The 21593-nt window shown below is 37.3% G+C and overlaps 4 protein-coding genes across 7 annotated transcripts; 3 read left to right on the top strand and 1 right to left on the bottom strand.

Annotated features, from left to right (window-relative positions):
- Positions 1–286: 286 nt before the first annotated feature.
- LOC108215343 (uncharacterized) lies at positions 287–9212 on the top strand. 2 transcript variants are annotated; one of them, XM_017387802.2, is made up of 6 exons: positions 287–497; positions 6631–6695; positions 6789–6818; positions 6933–7809; positions 8071–8340; positions 8884–9212. In XM_017387802.2, exons 1-6 carry the CDS (start codon positions 390–392, stop codon positions 8950–8952), a joined length of 1419 nt encoding a protein of 472 aa, XP_017243291.1. In that variant the 5' UTR covers positions 287–389; the 3' UTR covers positions 8953–9212. The 2 variants fall into 2 exon arrangements, with proteins under 2 accessions (XP_017243291.1, XP_017243290.1); XM_017387801.2 differs by having other exon boundaries at positions 8071–8352.
- A 406-nt stretch (positions 9213–9618) lies between these two features.
- Positions 9619–18146, bottom strand: LOC108211297 (uncharacterized). Of its 3 annotated transcripts, XM_017382855.2 has the most exons (9): positions 18037–18146; positions 16067–16512; positions 13496–13660; positions 12281–12765; positions 11140–11661; positions 10412–10482; positions 10134–10293; positions 9999–10054; positions 9619–9905 (listed from the first exon to the last, which is right to left on the bottom strand). In XM_017382855.2, exons 2-5 carry the CDS (start codon positions 16494–16496, stop codon positions 11290–11292), a joined length of 1452 nt encoding a protein of 483 aa, XP_017238344.1. In that variant the 5' UTR covers positions 16497–16512; positions 18037–18146; the 3' UTR covers positions 9619–9905; positions 9999–10054; positions 10134–10293; positions 10412–10482; positions 11140–11289. The 3 variants fall into 3 exon arrangements, with proteins under 3 accessions (XP_017238344.1, XP_017238345.1, XP_017238346.1); XM_017382856.2 differs by lacking the exon at positions 9999–10054; XM_017382857.2 differs by lacking the exons at positions 9999–10054; positions 10134–10293; positions 10412–10482.
- A 488-nt stretch (positions 18147–18634) lies between these two features.
- LOC135151737 (uncharacterized) lies at positions 18635–20079 on the top strand. Its single transcript, XM_064090903.1, has one exon. It carries the CDS (start codon positions 18640–18642, stop codon positions 20077–20079), a length of 1440 nt encoding a protein of 479 aa, XP_063946973.1. The 5' UTR covers positions 18635–18639.
- Positions 20080–20302: 223 nt separating this feature from the next.
- Positions 20303–21571, top strand: LOC108213962 (uncharacterized). The gene is made up of 2 exons (XM_017385742.2): positions 20303–20812; positions 20908–21571. The coding sequence occupies exons 1-2, from the start codon at positions 20399–20401 to the stop codon at positions 21286–21288; spliced, it is 795 nt and encodes a 264-aa protein (XP_017241231.1). The 5' UTR covers positions 20303–20398; the 3' UTR covers positions 21289–21571.
- The last annotated feature ends 22 nt before the right edge of the window (positions 21572–21593 follow it).

The following is a 21593-nucleotide window of genomic DNA, read 5'->3' as shown; positions in this document are numbered from 1 at the left end:
TATTCTCAAAATTTCCGAATTGAAATTTGAGTATGCGTATGAATTTATAGATAACGAGAAAGATTATAAAATGAATAATTTTATTTTTTATTGAAACTTTAATATGAAACTGACTAAATTATAATACTGATACGTATTGATAAATTAATTTTTTTAATTGATATTTTTTTTGAAACCTTTTTAATTGATATTTTAATCACGGATACACACATTTAATTATTAATTGTTAATTAATTTATTACTATATTTGAAAAAGCTTGTAAGTTGCCGGTTAAAACTTAAAATACAAAAATCAAAAAATGATGAGCGAGTGTGGTAAAACAGTTTGAGGAAGAAAAAGGGGAATCGTCGTCTTCTTCAATCTCCTCAAGATTCGTGTCCGTACAGCCATGGCGCCGATGAGGAAGTCAAAAGCACAAGCTGCATCACTTAAAAATCAACAACAACAAGAACAAGAAGCGTGTATTAAATCGCCGTTAAACCACTGGTCTTTTCTGGTACTTTCCTTCTCTACTCATTTCTGCAATTAATATTTGTATTCTTTTATTGTTTCTATTTTATTAGGTTTTTAAGGACGATTTCAAGTCGTAAGCTAATTATAATGCGTTACATTGTTAATTCCATGCTATTGATGTTAACTAGCGATGTTTTTGATTAAGATAGATGTAATTTGTTATGCTTCTCGATTAATTGTTACTTGTTAGTCGCGTAGTTGTTAGGTTAAGAACATGTGTTTTTAATTATTCCGTACTAGTAGGGACTCAGTGTCACGAATAAGAGCTGGAGAATATTATAAATTACCGTTGGAATATGCTTTTGTTTAATTGTCTGATTAGTTAAGAATCATCTCTATCCTAGTCATGTAATAGTAGTGGAAGAATCATGTGGATAGCACGTGTCTATTAGCCTAATGGTCCCTGCTTTGGCCATAAATGTATGGAGAAGGACAATGTACAACGCATGGATTAAATGAACTTTGTTTTTCTCTTGCATTTTCCTGTATTTTGTCTTCCTTCTGCATTTCAATAGCTGTTATCATAACAAACTGGTATCAGAGCCGTCCTCCTCTTGCCTGTGTTCCAATGGCGTCCAACCCTTCGTTACAAAATCATGACAAAGCTATCTCCACCCTGGAGACGACTGTGGCTGCTCTTCAACTTACTGTCAACGACACAAAATCTCACTTATCAACGGTGGATGCTTCCCTGGCCACCTTGGTTGCTTCCAACAATGATATTAAGAAGAGTTTCTTGGAGTTGATGTCGATGGTGAAGCAAGATCTTCACACTCGTAGCGCTGAGGGAGATGGTGAAGGCAGTTCTAGCCACCATGTCACTAGCTCTACAAACCCAGGTACTCTACCCTTAACCCTCCATACTCCAACTCGTTTTGGCACTATCGTTCCACCTGCTTTCTTTGATGAGCATGGCACTATGATTTCTGGTACTCCTACCTCCTCAGTCAATAAGCCTGAAACTACTATGCCTACCACCACCTTACCACGTACCTTGATACCCACTCCACACAGTGAAGTAATTATGGGTCACCCTCAATATACCTCTATTCCAATTGTTCCCAGACCCTCAACTACCCTGACTACTCACTACACAGCCTATCAATCTCAAAACCCTCAACACCTCCAAAACCCCAACCCTCATATGTTCCTATTCCCACCTTACCAGAGTAACCAACCAAACCCTTATGCACCAGGGTTCTTTCCCTCACTACACACCTCATTACCCCCACCTTTTAATCCTTTCTCGACAGTGGTCACTACTATCCCAAATCCACCCCCAAGATCCACCTTCAGCAGTCCAGTTTACAAACCCCCAAAGGTCGACTTTCCTAAATTTGATGGCAAGGACCCTCGTTCTTGGGTTAGCAAATGTGAGAAATATTTCTTGTTACATCCTTCCTTGGATGCGAGGGCTAGAGTTATTTGTGCTTCCCTCTATCTTGAAGCTGAGGCTGACATTTGGTTCCGATCTGTGGAGGAAGACAAGCCCTGTTTACTATGGCCTGATTTTGTTGAATTGATTTGTAATCGTTTCTCACGAGTGGGCTATGAAAATTTGGTGGGTCAATTCACTAAACTAGTGCAGAAGGGTCGTGTAGAAGAGTATATCTCCCAATTTGATGAGCTGCGTAGCCATGTAATGACCTTGGTTGGCCATCATAATGAGTCATACTACATTGACACATTCATCAGTGGCCTAAAAGAAGAAATTTCACAGGCCCTCTACAACCACCGTCCCTCCACACTGCAGGAGGCCAGAAACATGGCACGGGGTCAAGAGTATTTGTTGGGTGTTCTTGACAAGCGTTATAAAAGTAATGTTGCCAAGCCAAATCCTAGTTCCATCCCTCTTAAATCCTTTACCCCTAAAAGCTTCACACCTTATGTTCCTCCTAAAAATAGTGACTCTAAACGACTCACATTGGACGAGTTGAATGAGAAAAAGAAGAAGGGGTTATGTTTTCATTGCGATGAAAAATTTACTCCAGGGCACGACTGCAAGAAAAAGAAGCTTTATGTTATTTTTGGTGATGAGCCTGAGGCAGCAGAAGATTGTGAGGATGAAATGGCTGTAGTATGGGGAGAGGATGAGAAATCTGAGGAGCCTCCTGCGGATAAAGATGCTAGTATATCCATACATGCTGTCTACGGCAGTCGAGGGAATAACACTATTAAATTACAGGGCAGAATCAAGAACATGCCAATCAGTCTGTTAATCGATAGTGGATCTACTCACAATTTCTTAGCCCAAGGCTTAGCTAAGAAGTTAAAGTTACCAGTTAAATCATGTAACCCTATCAATATCACTGTAGCCAATGGGTCAAGCTTGAGCTGTACTTCAGTGAGCGAGTCGGTTAAATGGAAGATGGCAGAAAGGGAGTTCCACGCTGATATGAACATCATTCCTTTAGGTGGATATGATGTAATACTGGGTGTTCAGTGGATGAAACTAGTCAGTCCCATCACATTTGATTTCACTAAAGGGCATATCACTATAAATTGGCAACAGGAGAAGGTGATTCTGCAGCAGGATAATAGATCACCCCAGATTATTGTGGAAACAGAGACAAAGGGAGCTGTGAGGCAAAATACTGAGGAGGTGTACTTCCTATTACAGATCTCAGCCACAAATGAAGGAGAGGGTAAAGAGCAACAAGTCAGCAAGGAAATTCAAGGATTGATTGATGAATATGGAGACATCTTTAACATTCCTACTGGATTGCCACCTCCAAGAGCTCAGGACCATGCCATACCTATTAAACAGGGGAGTCAACCCATTAATTCCAGGCCTTACAGATGCCCCTATTTCCAAAAGGAAGAAATAGAGAAGATCACAAGGGAAATGCTGCAGAGTGGCATTATTCGAAACAGTACCTCACCTTATGCTTCCCCCGTTTTACTTGTGAAAAAGAAAGACAATACATGGAGAATGGTGGTGGACTATAGAGCTTTGAATTCTATTACTATCAAAAACAAGTATCCAATACCTGTGATTGAGGAATTATTAGCTGAGCTACAAGGGAGTTCAATCTTTACTAAGTTGGACCTAAGAAGCGGGTACCATCAGATAAGAGTCAGGGAGGAAGATATCTTCAAAACGGCTTTCAAAACGCATCAAGGCCATTTCGAATTCTTAGTGATGCCGTTCGGCCTCACCAATGCACCTGCAAGCTTTCAGGGTTTAATGAATGAGATCTTCAGTGATTACTTGAGAAAGTTCGTTTTAGTATTTTTTGACGACATTCTTATCTACAGCAAAAATGAAGCTGAACACTTGGAGCATCTAAAAACAGTCTTTGAACTGTTAAGGTTAAATCAGCTGTACGTCAAGAGAAGCAAGTGTGAGTTTGCTAGCAACCAGATTGAGTACTTAGGCCATGTCATATCAGCCCAAGGAGTAGCAGCAGATTACAATAAAATTAAAGCTATGGTAGAATGGCCGATCCCTAGAAACATAAAAGCTCTGAGGGGGTTTCTCGGGTTAACAGGGTACTACAGGCGCTTTGTCAGAAACTATGGGGTGATTAGTAAGCCCTTAACTCAGCTACTAAAAAGGGGAGCATTTTCTTGGAACTCTGAGGCAAAAGTTGCTTTCAACCAGTTAAAGAAAGCAATGAGTGAGACTCCAGTTCTGGCATTACCAAATTTCGAGCAAACGATTGTGATTGAAACAGATGCTTGCAAAAATGGTGTCGGAGCGGTTATGATGCAGAATAACCGACCTATTGCTTATATGAGTAAGGCACTCAGCTCAAAGCATCTGGGATTATCTACTTATGAGAAAGAGATGCTAGCAGTGATCATGGCAGTTCAAAAATGGAGGGAGTATCTCTTGGGACGACAGTTCGTAATTAAAACTGATCATGAAGCCATTAAGTATATCATGGAGCAGAAAATATCAACGGGATTGCAGCAAAAATGGCTATCCAGACTGTTAGGCTATGATTATGTCATCACTTACAGGAAGGGAAAAGAGAACATAGTTGCTGATTCCCTTTCCAGAATGTATGAAAATACTGAAGAATGCTCAGCTATTACTGTCATCAAACCGGCCTGGAGGGAAGAAATTCATGAGAGTTACAACAATGACAGCCTTGCACAAGAGGTAATGTCTGAAATTACTATCACTGGGGGGGCTGTTAATAACTATAGTCTGGTGCAGGAAGACCTCAAATGGGGAGGGAGATACTATGTAGGTTCTGGCAACGATTTGAGGCAGAAGATCGTGAGTAATGTGCACAACAATATAGAAGGGGGACACTCTGGCATTGCAGCCACTACAAAAAAGGTTGAACAACTCTTTTACTGGCCAGGATTGAAAGCTGATGTGACAAAATTTGTAAAGGAATGTGACATTTGCCTCAGAAACAAATCAGAACATGTAGCTTCCCCAGGTTTGTTGCAACCAATCCCTGTACCAGATTAAGCTTGGGAAGTAATCTCCATGGATTTTATCGAAGGGTTACCTAAATCCAAAGGGAAGGATACCATCTTGGTAGTAGTAGATAAGCTCACCAAGTACTGTCACCTCATCACTCTGTCACATCCTTACTCAGCTACTGTAGTTGCTCAAGAATTCTTGCATCAAGTGGTTAAGCTCCATGGTACCCCAACTGCTATAATTAGTGATAGAGACCCAATATTCGTTAGTGCATTCTGGAAGGAGCTATTTTCTGTGCTTGGAACAACCATCAAGTTGAGCACAGCATACCACCCACAAACAGATGGGCAAACGGAAAGGGTGAATCAATGCATAGAGATGTATTTGAGGTGCATGACTGGTCAGAAACCCTCGGATTGGGCAAGTTATATACCCATGGCAGAATGGTGGTATAACACCACTTTCCACACTGCTGCTGGAATGTCACCATACCAGGCACTGTATTGCTGCAAACCTCCGTCCATATCATACCAAGGTGCTAAATGCAAAGATGCTGCTGTGTCCAATTTTGTGAGAGATAGAATGAGTACTCAACAGCTTCTCAAGGATAACTTGGTCAAATCTCAAGAACGAATGAAATTTTATGCTGATAGGAAAAGGAGCGATAGAGAATTTGAAGTTGGTGATGCTGTTTACTTAAAGCTGCAACCCTATAGACAGATGTCCATCAGTCTAAGGAGGAACCAGAAGTTGGCAGCAAGGTATTATGGACCATACACAATCACAAAAAGGATTGGGAAGGTAGCATATCAACTGGAGCTGCCCAATAGTGCCAAGGTTCACAATGTATTTCATGTATCCCAATTAAAAAGAAAGCTGGGTGATGCTGTGGTAGTGCAAACTGAATTGCCTGGGAGTAATGATGCTGGTGAGTGGGAGCCTAGACCTGTTAAGATACTGGAAAGAAAATTGGTGAAAAGGGGTAATATGCCTGCAGTCAAAGTGCTGGTTCAGTGGGAGCATAGCGGACCTGATGGAGCTACTTGGGAGCACTGGGACAAGTTTACCAGGAAATATCCTGATTTTTATCCTTGAGGACAAGGATTATTTCATCTGCAAGGGAGTTGTCACGAATAAGAGCTGGAGAATATTATAAATTACCGTTGGAATATGCTTTTGTTTAATTGTCTGATTAGTTAAGAATCATCTCTATCCTAGTCATGTAATAGTAGTGGAAGAATCATGTGGATAGCACGTGTCTATTAGCCTAATGGTCCCTGCTTTGGCCATAAATGTATGGAGAAGGACAATGTACAACGCATGGATTAAATGAACTTTGTTTTTCTCTTGCATTTTCCTGTATTTTGTCTTCCTTCTGCATTTCAATAGCTGTTATCATAACACTCAGTTTTGTTATTTTTGTTCGGTTGTTTGGATTGAACTAATTAGTTTATATAGTTTGCAAACTTGGAGTTACATGCAGCAACTAGTGTTTAACTGTTTTGTTTTGATGCATTGATGATTTGTCGATTCTATTGATATTTCTGATTAAGAGCATTGTTGTACTTCATGCTATTAGTAGCATTTAGCGTTCTGACAAGTTATTAGCAATTGTATATTATAAAATGAATAAGTTAATAGTAATGTAGATTTATATCAGTTGATGCTGTGGATGGTTTGGCGTTGATCTTATCATGGATTTCATTACATTTAACATTTTTGATGGCTGCAGGACGAAATTGAAGCTCCGATGTGGATAGATCTCAAATATGAAGCTATGGGGACTTTACATGAAAAGTTAGTGTCTATACCATCAATGACAAGTCTGTGTTAGACTCCATTATTTTGTAGTCAATTATTGAGATAATTATTTTGTTGTTTACTCTGCAGTGATGATGGATGGTTCCTGATGACACACCAGTACGTCTTTAAATTAATTTTTTTGCGATAAGTTTTTCCTACTCTGTTATTTTATCTGTGGTTGTTTTTATTTCTGTTGTACTTTCGGTAAAAGAGGTGTAACCCAATATTCAGGTTCCACCAATGCTCTTCACGCCAGTTAATTTCTGCGTTTTCTCATTCTGGTGAGGTCTGCGCAAACTCTGTATCCGGTGGGCAAGAGCCTTGTTCGCCAAAGCTTCCATCTTCAGTCTCAAAGTCAAGAGGAAAGCATTACAAAAGTAGAGTATGGGCACATAGCAATCGCACATCTACAACTAAGCAGCATCCAGTGAAGAACATAAGCAATAAATTGTCAGGTGTCACATTAAAAGATGTGAAGAAAGTTGAACCTCGACTAGAACTCGATTTGGTAACGAAACGTGGTCTCTTGCCAACAGGTGAAGATTGTGAAAACAATATAAGTGAAACTGCTGGATCAAGTACATCTAAATTGACTATGAGTGATCATCGCACAGAAACGTTTTTAGGTGCTACAGTTTCTAGGGAAGGTGAAAAGAATTCAATAAGCACCGTTACATCTGAAAGCTCCAAGCAGAATGACAAATCGCTTGAGGTAGCTAAACAAATTAGTGGCCAACCAAGTAAGCTCTTGTTGTCTCTGCGGACTAGTCTTAGAAAAAGCTGTGCTACAAGGCCGGCGACAGGGACGGATATTAACAGAGTGAGGAAGTCTGTAGGCACTAGATCATCCTCAAGTAAATCTAGTGTAGGTTCCTCTACAAACCCTGGTCATGATGTTAATAACATGACAGCTAGAGGGATACTGTGTAATGACAAGACTCCAGAGAGTAGAAATGCTATGGGAATCTACCAAGCTCAAAAGAACATGTTGAAAGTTCCCAACCTATCAAAAGCCTCTTCAGTTATTCAGGAAAAAAGTTCCGGTTCTGGACGGAAGGTTGAAGCTGCTGGTCAGAAGTCCATCAACCAAGAAACTTCGAATGCACAGGTGAGAAGCTACAAACTCAGAACTCGTTATTTAGCTAAATGAAGCGTGTGATAATTCTCTTAACATCATAAACTTTTTTAATCGGTCCTAATTATGGTTAAAACTATACTTATGCAAAAAAAAATGTATCTATCGAAGTGAAGCAGCATTATAAGCCCTTACGAACTTTTTCTCATCATCATCTTTCATTTGCTTCTCAACAAGTATAGTTTAGTTAAATAAATGAAATCTTGGTTTCTAAACCATTCTTATATGGTGCAGGTTCAAAGTCGTCCTGTACGTCCGAAAGTTTTATTGCCCCAAAGGACGCATGGATCAGAATCTAGTAGGTTGATTGCTTCAAAACCCAAGGGTAAAGTTCAAGTCAGTGAGCAACGTAAGAAAGTTCTTGGTTCTGGTAAAGAAAACATGGTAGAAACGATGACAAAAAGCAAAAATTTGTTGGCAAGAGGGAAGGTAGCTGAAGTCAACGCACAGGTTCAAAAAGCAACGAAGGAAAGAATTCCAGCAAAGAAAGATGTTGGGAAACAGGTTTGTGTGAAGGTACTTTTTATATGTTATTATCGACTGATTGACCATCTTAATATCAACTTTTAGTCTGTCTAAATGCCTTGAGCCACAAAGTTTCTGACACTTTTGCTTAATATATCTTCATTTTGATGTTACTTTGGAAAATCTAAAATAGAAAAGCTGACTTTGGTTCTATGGGAAGCATCATGTTATATGGAATAAATATTTTTTCTTACCTTTTTGATTCAAGGAGGTATACACTTGATCTAAAGAACCTATTCAGAAATTGTCTTTTAATACAAAACATCTAGCTTACAGTAGCAAGATTCATGTTAATAGTAGCCATTCTATGCATGCTGGTTTAGCTTAGGGACAATCAAATCAAGTTATTCAGTGCTGTGACTTATTCATGTAAGAATGGAGCTTTCAACTTATTATTTTGATTTTAGTCTATGTTCCTTTTCTATTTTGAGGGAATTTGAATGCTGTTCTATTGGGAAAATATACATTCTATGACATTTGGATCCTTCATCTGATTTTTGTTTTTGATGGGGTTGCCTGCAGAAGAATGTCACTAGTCGAAATGGTCAAGAAACATCCGGAGGCTTGGTTCAGAAGCTTTACTTGCGGTAGGAATGATGCGTTCCCCATTTTGTAAATAGAGCAAACTTCATGTCGGCTTTTCCCTTTATCCTGGATGGAGTAACAAATATTCACCACTCTACTCTACACAGACTTCTGTGGTTCAAATGTATAATGCATACAAATTATGCTACTATTGTAAGTCTTTTTGCTTCCTAGTTATGGAGTCAGGGGCATCCACCCTTTTGGAGAAGGGTACTAAAGTACATGAATTTGTTAGTTCCTTGGTATAATCTTCCGACTTCTGTGCATACATGGCCAAGTCTTGATATTTGTAATCATGATGACATTTAATAGATTTTTCTCAAATTTGATAAATAATCTACCTGACCTATTATTTAGCAGTTTTTGGATGAAAAAATAAAATGAAAGTTGAATGACATGAACATCATAATGAGCAGGTTTGAACTCCAATGTGCAAAACTGTTCCAACCTCTTGACTGCAGCAAGCATTATACTAATAGACCTGATTTCTGATTTAAACATGATTCTGAATATTTGACATCTTTCTAATAAGAACAGAAGTCTACAAAGCTTAAACTAAATAAACCACAGTAATTTGTTTATCGAAATTAAGTTTGCCTCTCTAAGTATCCTGATCCAAATTGCTCTATGAAAAATAAAATTCACCTCACCTTGCAGTCAAGAATATACAAGGATAGGAATTGTAATTGCATTACATAGCCATAAAAAGAAGCAATGCATTGTTTTACACACAAAACACCATCACATTATATTATAATTACAATAAAAGACACTGCACATTAAAAACATTCGTGCGTTCCTCTGAAGAAAGAATTTTGTTTGTTATTCTTCGAACACACAAGTTTCACAAACATTCTCTAATCAATGAATCGTAGGGCTGGCTATCTTCTGCAGAAGAGAAATAGAGTTGTTCTCACTGACATTACCTACCTTCTCACGGCATCATAGTTTCTTGGTACCTACAAACAAGCAACTCGTTAGTTTGTAGTCAAAGTATTTGGTAGAAAACATTTCTTGTAAGTGAATGGCATTATTAAATATTAGTAGCTGACATTTAAAAATTAGGCATCCAAGTTCAGCATTCTGCAAATTTTAAGCATATGGTTGTCTGCAAGAGAAGTCTAAAGTTAACAATAGAGTTTAGCTTTAAAAAATTGAACAGAATCTGCTGGGAAAAAATATCTTACTTAAAAGAGTCAACATAAGTAACCAGGGTATTATCTAGTAATCACTGGATCTGCAACTCATATCAAGTAGCAAGTGAAGCTTCGGAACTGGCTGCAAATAGAGAGCATGAAGTGGGAGTTGAGTTCAAAGGGAAGATGCGCCTGTTGGAGAACCAAAACTCTGGAAAGGAATAAGATCAAGTGTCAACCAAGTATGAATACCAATGTATTCATTTTGGAGTAAACATCCAGCTACAAGACTATTATTATGAGAAAAAGAGGAATATAAACAGGCTTACCTTAAAAGAAAGAGATACCACTGAAGAACAGCGGCAAGCCATGTTAAAGGAAGGTGCTCTGGAATACGATGCTAAAAGAAAAGAAGATGAGGATTATCAGAATGCTGAACATGAAAAGCATCTCCAACGGGCGAGTGCAAAGGAACAAAGAATTAGATGGAGGAAAATGCTTGTGAATGAGAACATGGAGAACACCGATATAAATATGATGAAGAGTGGGACCAGCACTCCCCAGCAATCGACCTTCCTCAATTTTCAGATGCTAATTTATGTTTGTTAAGCAACTTTAATGCCTTTGTCAATGTTGTTTTTGCATTTCTATTAACTTGTGTTGTATTTGAATAAAAGTATGATTTTTGTTCATGTTTTAAGCAACTTGCACGTGACCTTTAATTAAAGCCGGACAAACAATAAAAACTGAGTTGTCATATCTTACAATAATTTGAAATCATAGTGTCACGTTCATATGTGACTCACATACATTATCATATTACAGTTTCTCATTTTTACTGTCAAATAATTGTTTTCAAAATGGTTTTCATAAGATAGATAAGGGGAAAAGCCTGCAGATTTTCTTGTTAAAGGAAAGATTGGAAAATGTTACAGTGCCGATGTGAAACACTCGAGTATTTTGGAGTTAACGGGAGACTGATTTAATATTATGAGCAACGTGAGAAGGTTACTGAACCATTTTATAAAGGAAAATTTTCAGAGAGAATGATATTTACCTTTCTGAACTTACACCCATGACCCATGGACGCATCTAGAGTTCTCTGCTTCATATCAGAAGAGCCTCTGCCTCTGCCCCTACACTCTGCCCTTCAGGAGCATCATGGGAGGACCTAAAAGATTTTTTTACCTCAAGATTCCAGTTTATATCACTCCAACACAGAAATTTCTCCATTCCAACTACACGATGCAATCACATTTGGCATGACTGGGTGAAAGGCAACATCTATGCATGCCTGCTCATACAACTTGACCTTTTTTATCAGCTCAGTGGATCTCGAATTGTAAAAGTAAATGCAGCCATCAGAGGATCCAGATGCAAGTTGCTCGCCATCCAAGCTAAAATCACACCTTACTGGAAATCCAGAGACCCCATGACTTTCGTATCTTCTATACCTGTCAAGTTTGAATGGAGCCTTGGCTGAGAAGATTGCAATGTAATTTCCATTGGACTGTGCAACAAAATATTGTTCAGATGTGTGGCATTTGATTGAGGGACAGGTATAAGCTTCAGCATAGACCTGTTGGAGAAAGACACTGATAAGCATTTTTGATGTATATGACATTATGACTGTCTTAGTTAAACCATAATGACTTGTGGACAGTAACACAACATAAACTATAAGCTTAAGAAACTAAAACCATCACCAATGGTACGAATTTTAGAATGCAAAGTCCTAAAGAAATTGTCAAGAGTATACATGGGTAAACCAGGAAATTCTTATTAAAAAATATATGATTGCTTTTGTGGTGCATCTATCAACGCTTTACACCTTCAAATTTGAGGAAAGTTGGTGTAACAATCCGACTTACCACTTTCTCAGTTGGGTTAAAGGTCAATATTATGTGCATAGTTTCTGATATACTCCTTGATATTGGAATAACATATTGAGCTTATTATAAATTTTAAGAATGTGATATCTACCAACCAACAAGAAGGGAGTTCAGAAGACTACAAAAAGTAAAAAGCAAATCTGCTCATTTATGACATCACATCTCTGGTAAATGCTCGGCAACAAAGGTAACAGAGAGATGTTTATTCCGAGCATATTACACATTAATATATCTACGTTATATATATGGTGTCAAAGTCATGGTACTGTCAGTGTTCAAGTGAACTAAAAAGCCAATGTGCATTACCTGATTAGATAGGGGGACCTGTCGTGACACATCCCAGACCAAAATAGAATTTTCGGTGACATTGCCTTTAGATACATCACTTGAAGACACAAATTGACTTGCACAATTGATAAATTCTACATCAAGGATTGGACCAAGACCTCGAACATACTGATGGGCCGCCTTTTGAGTTCGAATATCCCATAATTTAAGAACACCTTTTGAGCCCCCAGAAAGAAAGAGGTTGGAATTGTTGGGGTGGAATTTTACTACTCCAACTACCTGATCCTCCTTAAACATATGGATCTCTAACCCCTTCTCGACGTCAAATAACCTTGACGAGCAATCATATCCACATGAGAGTAGGGAGAGTCCCAGTTCCGACCACTTAATATCTTTCACTGCAGCTGTGTGATGACTTAGCACCCTTGCTTTCCTCTCGTTTTTACTCCATGGATTCCATACACAGATGGTATGATCCATTCCAGCAGATGCAAGAAGATGAGCTGATGGCAATCACCAAAAACATTAGATTTATAACTTTACTTAAAAATGATTTTAAGAATGACAGATCGATAAAGGAATCCAAAAGAGGTCGTAAACACTTGAAATGATGCCAACTTAATAATAAGAATCATCAGGCAGTGGTTTCAATTATCATGCAAAAAAGTACACACAATCTATGAAAATGTGAAGGTTCAACCTGACACTTAATTATATTAATCTTGCATCCCTCTGCAATATTAATCTTGCATCTTAGAAGTAAAAAGAGTAATCAGCAAGGTTTGAATTGAATAAATCCAAGAAGTGATAACTAAAGGACTCACTTAAAACTGATTTCTTACAAAGCCTATTAAATTAGACATAAATCTGGATGATATAGTCGAGAAAATCAAACTGCAAGTATGAGATGATTTAATATTCATTCCTCCGACTTAGCATCAATGCAGCAGCATTTCAAAATAAAGATTATTGTCAGGTATACTACTCAACCCAAGGTCACACTCTGAGCAAAAATCCAGGGGTTTAATTAGCACTAGTTGAACTCTCCAACTCCGTGAAGTGCAATATTTATTCAGTAAATAAACTAGACTCAATTATGTGATTGCAGCAAACTAAAGCAAGTCATAAGCACTGCCGCAGGACCACAATATTATGTAAATTAAATTATTAACAGCAAAGAAAGGGTGGATACTGAAAATGTAAGCGTAATATATCACAAATTCACTAACTTACAATGAGTTGATGACCATTGCAGAGCATTAACAGCTTTGTCATGACCAGTGAGTGATAAGGACAAATTTTCAGGTGGTTTCCCGTTCAGCGAATGTCCTTTTCTTTGTTGCCTCAAAGACAATAATATATCATTTCTTATATCCATGACCGAAATACTTCCAATAGCTGAAAGAATATGAAGTGAAGTTCAGCAATTAATCTAAGCAGCGCATATCAGCCACGGAGATACATCTTAAACTATCATCCGAAAAGCATTCATCTTTCACAAACTTTAAGAGACAAACCATTAGGGAGCCATGTTGAGAGACCACAGTTTGCTTCTAATAATCTTTGTAGTAGTATAAAATTTATCATTAAATTTGTTGCTGGCTGATTCAGTATCTTGCCTTATATCATGAGTTCTAAAAGTTGCATGAATACAAGTCTTTCAACCATCTCCTAAATACAAATTTTGTCATTTGTAATTATTTCACTAGATTCATTAATAACACTTTTATTTTTAGTTATGTCTATATAGTATATAGTATATACTAGATACTAAATTTCCGCAGAACCTGCTTCGATGTGGGAGTATATCAGGTATTTCAGTATCGCTATAATTTACAAGACTACAGTGGTAAAGTGAATATATAATATTATATGGCTATTAGAATTATATCTTTTATATTTTCTAGGTTGTTGCACATTGTTTTATGATGGGATAATTAATTCTAACGTCCCTGAATTATAGGCTGTTTATTATCTAGGTCCCTATCCTATTATTTGTAATAATGCGATCCTTAAACTTTTAAATTTTTCTGATTCAGATCATTCCGTTAAAAGTCAACTAACATCTGTTAGTCAATGCTTACGTGGCAAATACAAAAAATTAAAATTAAAACAGTAACAGCTAATTCATCACAGCAATACTCTCTTCTATCACCATCCTCTCTTCTTGATCTCTCTCTCCCTCTCTCTCCCGATCTCTCCCTCCCTAGGATATGCAGCAGAAGAATTAAGGGAGAAACTAAACAGAAAACCCATCAATCAGACCTATTAATACACTTATTTGCATTATACATACACACAAATGTTGTGTGTATCTCTGTGCGAGAATGTAAGTATGTGTGTGTATATACTCCATCACCTGTTAAAATATGTACACTCCCCCGTTTCTCTAGGTCCAAGATCAAGAAGAGAGGATGGTGATGGTGATGAGTCGGCTATTATTGTTTTAATTTTAATTTTTTGTATTTGCCACGTAAGCATTGACTAACAGATGTTAGTTGACTTTTAACAAAAGGATCCGAATCAGAAAAGTATGAAAGTTTAAGGATCGTATTAATGTAAAAAATAGGATAGGGACCTAGATAATAAACAACCAATAGTTCAGGGACGTTAGAATTAATTATCCCTTTTATGATAGGTATTCAGCAATTTTTATTCAATATACCATCTTTATTCAAATGCAGTAAAAGCACATGCATATTAGGGAAATCAATAGACCCATAATAACAAAAATAATAGAAGATGTATCTGAATAAGAAGGTTGAAACTAATTTTCCTTTAAATATATTCTTCATATATTATCACCTTTTTTTGTCACTAATGAAGGGAAGATAGGCGTTAAGTGGACTAAAGGCATGCCTGAATACAGACTTATAGTAAAATACTAAAATGTTTTAGTGGCTTTATTAATCAACATAGATTTGCTAACCTACTTTTAAATAGTGATAGCAACTGGAATTTAATTTGCAGGCTTACAACAACCCTATCATTTAGGGCAAAATATATATTAAAAAAAACCCACAAAGCCATGAAAAACCATAAACAAATTGCAACAAGTTATGGTTAATCTTTGTTCATTAATAAGTATTGACTGTCATAACTCATCGGGTCTAGTTCAGTTAAAGAGATTAGAGATGTACCCTCTGAAATGATTATTAATTTTTTGCCAGTTGTCTACACATCCTACTCAGATGAGGTCAAACATCAAAAGTCGCTACTCAATCGTGTTTACAACACAAAATTGATACATCTATTATATAAAAACAAACATCAGTGAATGAGAACTAGTATTACAGATAAAACAGCAGAGTGAAACACTTTGGAAAAACAAGTAACTCACAGAGACAAAGATGAAACTATGATCGCTCATTTATAAAACTGTATATAAAACCAAATAGAGACTAGAGTACTAACCAATCTGAAAAAAGAGCTACAAACTGCTGCAAGAAAATAAAGTACATATATGGAAGAAGCAAAACAAAATTTTACATTTTCCAGACAAAATACATCTAAAGGTTGATTATAAAACCAAACCAAGGGAGTGACTACATCTAAAGGTGTTAAGGTTGATTTCTCCAATAATCAACATGCTCGAATTCCTCCGTGCAATTAGATTATAATTACTACTATTTTATAAGACCACTAAATTCAAACATAAGAGGGCAGAGAACTAGGAAACACCAATTAATTGTACTAACTGAATAATTAAACATGTGGGTAACTGTAGTCAGTTATTTATAAAAGTGTATCATATAAAGTGAAATACATATGTAGAAATATATTGACAGAAAAAAGGAAAAAAACCTGAGGATGAAGAAGGGGTTATCAGAGTAGTAGTAAGAGGATCGGGAGGGGTGGTGGCAGCAGCAGCAGCTCGCTCTCGTTTGGAAACATATCTACCAGGTAACATAGGTGGAGGAGCTTCAGGTCGGTGATTATTATAATAATTATGATTATATATGTTATTGTAATTATAATTTTGAGGCACGTGTGTAATACATGGAATACTTTTGGTTTGCTTAGATATATTATTATAATTATGAGACACGGGCGCAATACATGGGACATGTTTCGTTTGGTTGGGTTTTTTATAAGTAGGAAACGAGTAATCGGGCTTGGGTCTCTTTGACGGAGGTGGATGTGGAGGGGGAGCAATTGCTGTGGTTTTACCGTCATCATCTTTGTCTTCTTCATCTAAAGCAGCAGTTGAGTAGGCATTCAGAAGCTCATCCATCTTTACTTACTCTTCCCTGAACATTTTAATTTCATGAAATCAAGCATACTTTATTTACAGAAAATGTGTGTAAGCAATCATTATGGATATTAATCTTGATTGAAGATATAATGCAATTAGTAACTGCAATTCAAAATGAGTACATATAAATGTCTTCACAGAATTGAATAGGTTAAATATGATACTAAAAGTTACATTATCATTATTAGGATAATAAAACAAAGGTTGCAGCATGAGAATTTAAGATGGTATCCGAGATACAAAAATTATACTAGAACATAGAAATTTTCTAGTTTTAAAATCAGAATCAAGTATTCAAAATGAATGCCATATTTGTCAAAACAATCTAACATATACTATATTAGAGCATCTCCAACCATCTAAACCCTTGGCTAAAAGGTGAGTTGGCATACTTAAAATAAAAAGATATAGCCAACAGCTCCAAAAACTGAACTCCAACCATGATCAGCTGTTATCTATAAATTTAGCCAACCTCCTATGGATGGCTAAATTTGTCGAACCTCTACAGGTCTGTAAGAAAATCTGTAGGAAGATTGTACATCATTTATTACCATATTGAACTGATATATTCTATTTTAACAATTTAAAATATTAATAACATACTATTTTTAAATTATAGCCAACCAATATAGCCAGTACCATTGAAGCAAAATGTCCTACAGGTTCAGCAAATTTTACATAATATCTTACAGGTCCAATTTAGCCAACGATTATAACCAACGCCGTTGGAGATGCTCTTAGCTGAAAGTACTATAAACTGAATCCAAAGTAGGGTGATGCCACGATTTCAAGTACTCTATATTCAAAACAACCCATACCTTAGTTGAAACTAAAAAAATTTACATAATTATCAGTGCATTCAACCTTCTATTAAGCCTAAGCATGCATGCATATTAAACTTGAATCTTCAGTTGGGTTTATCAAGAAAACCACTTGGTTTCATATCTTATGATGCATCATTAACTCGAGCTCTATTTGCAAAATTTGGACGCAGGCTATTAAATACCCTTTCGGTCAAAAAGAACCTGCCTGATTTGCTTAACATTTAATCTCAAATGACCGTGTCAGCGATTCATGACAGAACTTCAGATCATCAATTATCAACCAAATTTGCAAGTATACCACTTAGTTTGTCCTTTTAAATATATGTACTGCTCCTAATTTTTCACTTCAGTAAAATGAAGTTGTGAATCGGCATTCTTATACTGGACTTTAATGTTAACAATCCATAGCTAAACTGCTCAACATGACCACACTATGTTACAAAAATCGATATCTCAACTTAGCGGAGGGAAAAAAATCGATATATTCAGAATCACAAATTCACGAGGAAAATGTTCCAGATAAAACCAAATCATCAATCAAGTGTATGTTAGTATGTATATATACAACATCTGGTGTATCAATCGAAACTTAAGTAGCTTACAGAGTTTGAAATCGCAATTAAAAAGCAAGCGATACACCGATATAAAGATGAAACTAAACGAAATTTAAGAACATAATTTGAATTGATTTTTACCTTGTCGAATATATCGCGTCTGTGTGTGTATATATTTGCAGCTGCCTGAAAGAGGGAAGATTAAACTCAAGGATGTAAGTTGTAACCATCGAGTATTTATTCCGTTTTAGTTGGGCTCAGTTCAAAATTCTGGTGAGTGTGTATCATGTGTGCCCACTTCACAGGCCCAAAATCTGTAAGCCCAGTAAGTACTTGTTAAGATACACCAGAGATATAAAAAAAATACTAGCGATGTGTTTCTTGTATTTTAATTCAAAATTTAAAAAAGTTAATTATTGTTTCGAAAAACAAACGTATCATTATATTCATTATTTAATTAATCATATGTAATCATTCTTCGACTTTGACTTGAACTTGATACCACAATTTTTTTATTTCCAATTTCTATTATGAATTTGATACAGTAACTTAATTATATATCAACTCTGAGTGAGTTGGACTTGATGTTAGAGAATTTTGATTTCAGATTTCTGTTCTGAATTTGATACTAAAACCTATATATGTATTGTGATCCAGGGAACACAGCCATTATAACTCTGAGTGAGTTGGCATCACATATTTGTTCTAATTTGTTTATCAAGTATAGTAAAACTGTGGAGAAAGATGAGCGAGGATCATTCGAACATGACAAAAGATTCGGAGAAGAAGAAGACGGAATTCGAGAAATTGGTTGAAGTTTGTCAAATGGCTCTACACCTATTCAAGCAAACGGAATTTCAACAAGCTATGAAGCAGAACAACATGACTAGTTCTCTTCGTTGTTCGGTTCCTGATGAGAATATTTGCAGTGCTTCTTTCATTAAGTTTAAGCCTCCAGGAATGGTTAGTTCCGGAGAACAAGTGTCCAAGAGATCATGCACGACGGCTAGAGGAGATGAGCCGTCGTCTTCGTCTTATTCCTGCAGATATGATCGAAAGAGGACCGTGGCTGAGCATGATTACTTGAACGACAAGAAAGTGTGGTCGTCTCGTTCCTGCAGATATAATGGAAAGAGGACCGTGGCTGAGCTTGATTACTTGAACGACAAGAAAGTGTGGTCGTCTCGTTCCTGCAGATATAATGGAAAGAGGACCGTGGCTGAGCTTGATTACTTGAACGACAAGAAAGTGTGGTCGTCTCGTTCCTGCAGATATAATGGAAAGGATCGTGATGACAGGAAAGTGTTTGTTGATCGTAAAGGAAAGAGGAAATTAAGATGTTACTATGACGAGGAGGAGGAGGAGGAGGAGGATAGTGATTGTCCAGAGAAGAGGAGATTATGTAAGAATATTATGGCGAAAAATAAATCTGTTCAAGTAGCCTCATTGCCTCTGAAGTTTAAAAATCGAATAAGAGAGATGGGGGGTGATGATGTTAAACTGATCATTCAGAAGCATATGTTTGCTGCTGATGTTGCCCAGGGTCAGAATCGATTTTCGATTCCGATTAATCAAGTTAGAGAAGATGCTAAGGAATTTCTTACAGAGGAAGAGATATCACGTGTGCCAATGGAGCTTCCATTCATTGAGCCAAATCTTGACTTGACACGAATTGTGATTAGAAAATGGAACTACTCAGGTAAATCATCTTCATATGCGTTGAGCGGTCCTTGGAGTGCGATTAGAACTAGAAATAATCTTCAAGCCGGGCTGGAAATGCAGCTGTGGTCTTTTCGAGTTCACGGGGATTTGAATCTGGCGCTGGTGGAAGTCTTGAGAGATAATAAACAGGATCATCAAGTTGATGGCATTGCAAGGACAAGTAAGATCAATGCAGAATCACGCGATCAACAACATGACATAGCGCAGTTTAAGTCTAGGAACGAGGCAGATAGAGATTATGGACATGTTCCCAGGGCTGCAGCTGCTGCAGCAGTATCGACTCACGATCAAATGGACAGCGTTGCAAGCACAAGTAAGATCAATGCAGAATCACGTGATCAACAAGATGCCATAGCGCAGTTTAAGTCTACAAACGAGGCTGATAGAGACGGTGGACATGTTCTCAGGGATGCAGATGCTGCAGCAATATCGACTCACGATCAAATGGAAACTATAGATTAGATTACTAGGTCGATTTACTATAATAGATTAGAGAGTTTTTGTTAGGTATTTTGCAAACAAGCTATTGACAACTTAATATATAATGAATGTCATCGATTTATCAAATTTTATTTAGTTGATAAGATGCAGTTACATTGTCTATTATTAACCTCAGTGTATTTTTAGCACATCCTTTACCATCTTTCTCTCATTCAAGCTCCAACTTCCGCCTTGTTTTTCCCTTGTCCATATCATGCATTAGCAGAAGAAAAAAACGGAATTTTTAAGAAGATAAAACGAATTCACCTGGTTTAATCTTACTGTTGTCACCGGCAACACAATGGGGTCCTGCTTTAGCAAGCACCCCACCTCTGAAAATTTCAGCACGGAGGTCAAGGTTGCCCGATACGAAGGCCCCGTGGTGGTGGAGCTCTTCTCATCTCTGGGAGATGCCAACTCACCAGAAGCAGAGATGCTCTTCTCCAGACTGGGCAGGGGTGACTTTAAATTGGAAATGCCGGTGATTTTGTTGGCTTACCATGTGGATTATTGGAATCATATGGGTTGGAAAGATCCCTTCGGGTCTAGTTTATGGACGGCACGTCAAAAGGCCTATGCGGAGGCTCTGCAAATCGATGACTTGTATACGCCCCAAGCCGTTTTTCAAGGGAAAGCTCAGTGCATGGCAAGTGTTGAGGATAAACTGTTATCGCGCATAACAAGTGCACCTAGATATCCTGGTCTGGAATTCCAGGTAATTTGTTGCAGTTATAGACAAGTCTTTGTTCATTCTAAAGTTTTTGGCTTGGCATTTTCATGTGAATCTAACATGGTTATGGATATCAACAGGCCACATTTCAAAGACCGACGGAGAACAGCCTGCAAGTAACACTTACGGGTCATCTAAACTCGGATGTCGATAGTCATGGTGTTGACATTAATGTTGCCCTTTATGAAAACGGTCTGGTGACCGATGTTGAAAATGGACCAAACATTGGACGAGTTTTGACGACCGATTATGTAGTCAGGAAACTCGCAAAGCTCAGCTCCGTTAAAAACATTTCTGCCGACACACCCATCTCAGAAACTCTCAAGTTCGCTCTTTGGGATGGTTTTGACAGCAGCAAATGTGGCATCGCAGTCTTCCTTCAGAATGACTCTCATCATATATTTGGTTCACAAGACATCAAGTTGCCCAAGGATCTACAAGTAAAAGAAGAGGAAGAATAAGAAGAATAACTTAAGTGCTTCTAGTGACAATCTAGATTTCCAGACCAGAAAATCAGTGTGGGCATGAGAAAGTACGTATGATTGCAATAAGCATGTCCTGAAACTTAGCATTCCAACTACATATGTACCATACAGAATGATGTCTCACTGTAATGATCAGTTGCAGACTAGCATTACTGGCAGGTGGAGACAGAACAGTCTAATGCATGAAATTTCTTAAAGATATTCGGTACTTCTCATTACTTGGCATTGTAAGTTGCAATGCTGAACTAGAACTAGAACAATAGCGTCAAAACTTTATTTAG

Source organism: Daucus carota, chromosome 3 (genome assembly GCF_001625215.2).
Source record: "Daucus carota subsp. sativus chromosome 3, DH1 v3.0, whole genome shotgun sequence".
NCBI classification, from domain to species: domain Eukaryota; kingdom Viridiplantae; phylum Streptophyta; class Magnoliopsida; order Apiales; family Apiaceae; genus Daucus; species Daucus carota.
The sequence above is the reverse complement of the archived record's forward strand: the minus strand, read 5'-3'. Positions and strand labels throughout refer to the sequence as shown.